Raw genomic sequence first — 6,947 nt, forward strand, 5'->3', positions numbered from 1 at the left:
TTGATGAGCTATCCCTTAGTTCTGCTGCTATAGGCTTCGGCTGCTGGAGGATGCATTATACTCATTTCACCAAATGAACAATTTATTTATATTTGTAATGGTTTCTATCTTAACATGCGTTTTATTTATTTTATTTTTATCTTTCCTCCTGGCGAGGACGTGCTCGCCTCCACCCTGGACCTGCCCTTCTGTGTCAGTTCTTCCTTCCTGTCCTCTCAAACCCAGCTGCTCGAAGCAGACGGCTGCATGTCCTGAGCCTGGTCCTGCAGGAGTTTTTCCTTTCCACTGTTACCTTTGTGCTTGCTCAGAATGGGAGACTGTGACAAATTGAAGACTCAGCGCAATCTGCTGCGTTCCTTCCTTCCTTCGATATAAAACTTTTCTGACTGGCTTTTATAAAGTACGTGAGCGTTTCTGTTCAGTGCCCTGAGACGACTTCTGTTGTAACTTGGTGCTTTATAAATAAACTGAACTGATGGGAGTCAAGAAACAGCTGTCATTACTACCTCGTAGGCACAAATTAATTAACGTCTCAATATTAATTAATTAATATTGAGACGTTAACATAACTGTCTCAGGTTTATCATCCCACAGTTTTATTAAATCATTGTCATCTGTTTGGGACCAGTCTCAGCTACTGTCACACACAAGTTTAGCTCAGTATCTGTAAAATATGGTTATAGACATTTTATTAGCTGTGGCAGCCATCTTGAATTGTGTTGACCCAAAATGAGAATGCTTACTTTTTTTATATTTCAACATCATCCATCCAGTTTATGGAATATTTTACTAACAAACACGATCGTAGACACAGGCGAAAAAATTATTGTCCTCCTTCACCTTTTAGTGACAGGTGATAAATATGTCACTTTTACGAAGGAACAACAAAAACCAAACAGAACTTTAAAAGGTTCTGTCTCACCTGTCCTGCGTGCCAACAGAACCCAGTTTTTCGTTCTTGCTGCAGAAGTCCGGGGAGCTGTGCAAGTAGACCAGTTCACTTTCCCTCACCGGCCTGATGTCGATGTCTTTGGGGACGAGCTGCTTGCGTGTGCCCATTGGTCGATGAACCACCTTGGTGGCAGACAGGTACCTGGTCTTAAGGTCCATGGCGATCTCTTTGAGGTCTTGGAGGCCCCTCCAGCAGGTTCTTACGGAGCAGGATCCAGAAACACCGTGGCACTTACATTTTAACACCAGGGCCTTTCTCACTGCCTGGACAACGAAGAGGTCTAGATTACCCCAATGCAAATGCGACAGTATCTTTGTGGGGTTTTGTTGCACATACCTGTCTCCCAACATCACTGTTGTGTAGATGCATCAGTTTGTTGGCATGGGAGCTGGAGCGTTTCATCTTCATCGGAGCATCAACAAACCTGGAGGCCAAAGGACTACCGAAGTTGATGTTGTCGCCACAGCCGCCCCAGCGAAAGTCAGGATCTGGGGCGTCTGAAGGACGGTTTGCACATCCACACATCTTCAGGTCTCCAGCGGCACACGCTTTAGATATTGTGTGAATGAGGGTTGCGGTCGACAGGGCGTACACAAACGCAGCCTCTCTCGTTCCTGACAAATAGAAACAAATTATAGGGTCTTTAAAGCACATTTTTAGGTAAACTGGTATTAAATATTAAACTGCCTTCCTGGATCTATTTGTCGTCTTCGTGGTTTTTTTTGTTTGTTTGTTTTTTCTTAAGTTTAACTGCATAGATTATATATATAGAATATTAGCTACATTACTATAATTTGAATTTGAAAAGTTTAGATATACTGTAATACATTTAATTAATAAATATACAGGTGCTGGTCATAAAATTAGAATATCATGAAAAAGTTGATTTATTTCAGTAATTCCATTTAAAAAGTGAAACTTGTATATTATATTCATTCGTTACACACAGACTGATATATTTCAAATGTTTATTTCTTTTAAGGTTGATGATTATAATTGACAACTAATGAAAACCCTAAATTCAGTATCTCAGAAAATTAGAATATTACTTAAGACCAATAAAAAAAGGATTTTTAGAAATGTTGTCCAACTGAAAAGTCTGAACATGAAAAGTATGAACATGTGCAGCATCAGTACAGTGGTTTGTGAAAGTATTGGGCCCCTTGAACTTTTCAACCTTTTGCCACATTTCAGGCTTCAAACATAAAGATATAAAATTTTAATGTTTTGTGAAGAATCAACAACAAGTGGGACACAATCGTGAAGTGGAATGAAATTTATTGGATGTGTCAAACTTTTTTAACAAATAAAAAACTGAAAAGGGGGGCGTGCGGTATTATTGGCCCCCCTTGCGTTAACACTTTGTAGCTCCGCCTCTTGCTGCAGTTCCAGCTGCAGTTCCAGCTGCAAGTCTCTTGGGGTTTGTCTCCATCAGTTTTGAACATGGAGACACTGAAGTTCTGCCCATTCTTCCTGCAGAACAGCTGGAGCTCAGTGAGGTTGGATGGAGAGCGTTTGTGAACAGCAGTCTTCAGCTCTTTCCACAGATTCTCGATTGGATTCAGGTCTGGACTTTGACTTGGCCATTCCAACACCTGGATACGTTTATTTGTGAACCATTCCATTGTAGATGTGTCTTTATGTTTTGGATCATTGTCTTGTTGGAAGATAAATCTCCGTCCCAGTCTCAGGTCTCTTGCAGACTCAAACAGGTTTTCTTCCAGAATGGTCCAGTATTTGGCCCCATCCATCTTCCCATCAATTCTGACCATCTTCCCTGTCCCTGCTGAAGAAAAGCAGGCCCAAACCATGATGCTGCCACCACCATGACTCTCCCACCTCAGCTGTAGATCTCTGCAGTTCATCCAGAGTGATCATGGGCCTCTTGGCTGCATCTCTGATCAGTCTTCTCCTTGTTCCAGATGAAAGTTTAGAGGGACGGCCGGGTCTTGGTAGATTTGCAGTGGTCTCATACTCCTTCCATTTCAACATGATTGCTTGCACAGTGCTCCTTGGGATGTTTAAAACTTGGGAAATCTTTTTGTATCCAAATCCGGCTTTAAACTTCTCCACAACAGTATCTCAGACATGCCTGGTGCGTTCCTTGGTCTTCATGATGCTCTCTGCACTTTGAACAGAACCATGAGACTCTCACAGAGCAGGTGCATTTATACGGAGACTTGATTACACACAGGTGGATTCTATTGATCATCATCAGTCACTTTTCAGTTTTTATTTGTTAAAAAAGTTTGACACATCCAATAAATTTCATTCCACTTCACGATTGCGTCCCACTTGTTGTTGATTCTTCACAAAAAATTAAAATTTTATACCTTTTTGTTTGAAGCCTGAAATGTGGCAAAAGGTTGAAAAGTTCAAGGGGTTGAATACTTTCACAAGGCACTGTACTTAGTTGTTGCTCCTTTTGTCTGGATTACTGCAGCAGTGCATCGTGGCATGGAGTGGATCAGTCTGTGGCTCTGCTCAGGTGTCATGAGAGTCCAGGTTGTTCTGACAGTGGCCTTCAGCTCTTCTGAATTGTTGGGTCTGGTGTATCACCGCTTCCTCTAGGGTTAAGGTCAGGTGAGTTTGCTGGCCAATTAAGAACAGGGATACCATGGTCCTTAAAACAGGTACTGGTAGCTTTGGCACTGTGTGCAGGTGCCAAGTCCTGTTGGGAAATGAGATCTGCATCTCCATAAAGTTGGTCAGCAGCAGGAAGCAGGAAGTCCCTAAAACTTCCTGGTAGATGCTGCGTTGATCTTGGAACTCAGAAAACACAGAGGACCAACACCAGCAGAGGGCATGGTGCTAGATACATAAACTGAATTGAATTGTTCGTTTAGATTAGTTGAATACTCAAAAGATGAGTCTGCAGAATAATGAAAACAAGAGGTACGCCGATGTCCCCCATCACTGAAGGATTTGAATAGTGAATGTTTGCAGTTGTTGAGATGAGTGTTTTTCTGGACTGGGACAGGGAATACGAGTAAACCTTAATGTTTTTGGTGCAAGATATTCAAGTGTGTAGGAGAGTTACACTGTATAAGAACAGAGGTTGTTGTTTGCTTATCGGAGGCAGCGCAGAGTGACGGATCCTGGTGAGTGAAGGGTGCGTTTTTATCCACGACCAGGCGCAAAGGCGGAGCCAGAGGGTGGCCAATGGTGGCCTTAGCCACAATAGATTAATCTTCAGCCACTCCAGTCTTCTGAAGAATCTTCTGACCTTTAAGCAATATAAAACTTGGAAAACATAGTTTCCTCAAATGATAAGGGTGGCCAGTACATAAACACAGATACATCTAAAAAATTAGAATATTGTGAAAACGTTAGATTTTTTTCAGAAATTAAAACTCAAATGTTACAGATTCATTGCACATAAAGTGAAATGTTTCAAGCCTTTATTTCTTGTCATTTTGATGATAAAGTCTTACAAATGATGAAAAACCAGAACTCGGTGTCTCAGAGAATTAGAATATTGTGAAGAGGTTGAATCTTGTAACCTCCTGGTGTCACAGCCTGATCAGCTGATGAACTCCTTCATGAGCTACAAAAGTCTCGCTCCTCGAGTTCAGACACTCCTGAACCAGAGACGTTACAAGTCACCTGCTGAGGAGAAGAAGAACTGGACTGTCTCCCAGTGGTCCAATGTCCTCTTTTCAGATGAAAGTACATGTTCATGTCATTTATAAATCAAGGTCCAGAGTCTGGAGGAAGAGTGGAGAGGTCCAGAATCCATGTTCTAGTGAAGTTTCTACAGCTAGTGATGGTTTGGATCCATGGCCTCTGCTGTGATGGTCCATTGGGTTCTCTGAAGTCCACACAGCATCTAGCAGAACATTTGGAGACTTCATGCTTCTTTCTGCTGACGAGCTTCATGGAGATGCTGAGTTCATTTTCCAGCGGGACTTGGTACTGGCCCACACTGGCAAAGTTACCAAAAGGTGTCTGTGCAATATTTTCATTCTCTGAGTTTTTCATTATTTGTAAAACTTTATCATCAAATTTACAAGAAATAAAGTCTGGAAATATTTCACTCTGTGAGTAATGAATCTATATAAAATACGAGCTTCACGTTCTGAAAGGACTGATACATTTTTAAAACGATGTTCTAATTCTTTGAGGTGCACCTGCTCATGATGGTGGCCATCTTGGATTTTCATGTGGCAACAGAATTTTTGATAGTGGTCTTTTTCACACGTAGATGCAGCCACACGTCCAAACAGACGTCAGTGTGCTGCTTATTTTTCAAGTTATCCAGCTGACCATGTTAACATACACAAACATAGAGGCAGCCATCTTGGATTTTGACCTAGCAACCCATTTCTTACACCTAGATGAGGCACACATCAAAGTGGAAGTCAGTACCTCACTTATTTTTCAAGTTATCGTGCTCACAACATGCACTAACGGACGGACGGGGGGCATGTCCAATTCCCCTTCTGCACTCCGTGACGGGGACCAGATAAAAACATTGTTAACGGCAGCGCCTTGATCAGCAACAGTCGCCCGTGACCCTGAGCAGGAACAAGAAGGTAAAGCTGGAGCAGAGCTGACGGCGATCAGTTTGAACAAGTCCTGATTAGAGCATCTAACAAACATTTAGAATTAAAGCCAAAACGCTTTAACTAAAAAAAAAAAAAAGCAGCAGCTCCGCCTCAGATTCCACCTCTCTCTTGACTTTCTCCTTTTTTTTGTTCTGTTTTCATTTTCTCATAAAGAAAGAAAAATCTCTGTGAACATCAGGCGACTTGATTGTGCCTCCAGAGTGAGTGTCCGTCAAAAACTAAAGCAAGTGGAGGGAACGGAAGAAGTCATGTAGGACCTGGACTGGTTAGATCAAAGCCAAGCCTGGACAGAGACGTTTCCTGTCCAAAGCACCCCCTTTGCAGCCAAAAGCAGCTGTGGTCTGTTTTATAGAGCACTTCACCCCCGTCCCACCCCCCGTCACCATCTGTGGTTGATTCAAGGTCCAACTGGCAACGGAAACGGCCAGGTCAAACTGCCGTGCAAACAGGTGTGCAGCCTGAGAACCTGACGGGTTTTAGACAGAACGAATCAAAAGAATTGACCAAATAATGATTTACTACCAGTCTGTGGTTAGAACGCTTCGTGGATCAATGACACGAAGAATTGTGCTGGCAACCAGAAAGGAAAATATCACTAAAATTATAACCTTTACTTGAGACCGGGGATTTAATCTGCAGCTCGTTACCCAAATCTAACATTGAAATTATTATTATTTAAATACCTCCAATTCCAAAAACACTGGAACACTTTGTAAAATGAAAATTTAAAGAGGACGACGCGGGTAAAGATGATGGATGGATGGATGGATGGATGGATGGATGGATGGATGGATGGTATTTGCAAACTGTATTAAAAGTAGAATTGTAATTGCACCATTTTTGAATGTGTTTTTTAATGTATTTAATGGCAGCAACACATCTCACAAACGTTCAACAGTGAGAACAACAGGTTGTAAAAGTAAATAATTTAAATAATAAACGGATGGAGGTGCATTTTGCAACTAGTTAGGTTAAATGGCAACAGTTCAGTAAAAGGACTGGGTGTAAAAAGCATTTGAGAGGCTGAATCTTTCAGAAGTAAAGATGGGCAGAGGATCACCAGTCTGAAAAAACTGTCAGAAAATAATAGAACGAGTTCAGAATAATGTTCCTCAACAGAAAATTGTGAATACTTTGGATTTTCAGTTCATAATATCAAAAGATATGAAGAACCGGGAGAAATCTCTGAGCTCATAAAGGCTGAAGGTCATTTTTAGGTTGTGACCTTCAGCCCCAAATGAAAACATTGGTGCACCATGAAACAAAAAATCCAGCTGGGAGGACTGTTGAACACCTTGAATCCTCAGAAAGACAAGAATGAGCTTGTCTCAGCTGGTCTCCTCAGTCCCTGGATCAGGGGTTCATCCAGCCATCCACCATTCTGAACTGTACACCTGGCAACACACCTGTCTGAACTGTACACCTGG

The 6,947-nt window shown here is 41.8% G+C and overlaps 1 protein-coding gene across 1 annotated transcript in view; it reads right to left on the reverse strand.

Moving 5' to 3' along the window:
* Positions 1 to 918: 918 nt before the first annotated feature.
* The window catches only part of wnt11 (wingless-type MMTV integration site family, member 11), a 14,577-nt gene continuing 8,548 nt past the window's right edge, over positions 919 to 6,947 (reverse strand). Inside the window, exons 4-5 of the mRNA XM_037687609.1 lie at positions 1,289 to 1,566; positions 919 to 1,215 (exon numbers count right to left, since the gene is read on the reverse strand). Coding sequence (XP_037543537.1) covers positions 919 to 1,215; positions 1,289 to 1,566 — 575 coding nt within the window. The remainder of the gene's footprint in view (positions 1,216 to 1,288; positions 1,567 to 6,947) is intronic.

Source organism: Nematolebias whitei, chromosome 14, assembly GCF_014905685.2.
Source record: "Nematolebias whitei isolate Nwh7 chromosome 14, NemWhi1, whole genome shotgun sequence".
Classification (NCBI taxonomy): domain Eukaryota; kingdom Metazoa; phylum Chordata; class Actinopteri; order Cyprinodontiformes; family Rivulidae; genus Nematolebias; species Nematolebias whitei.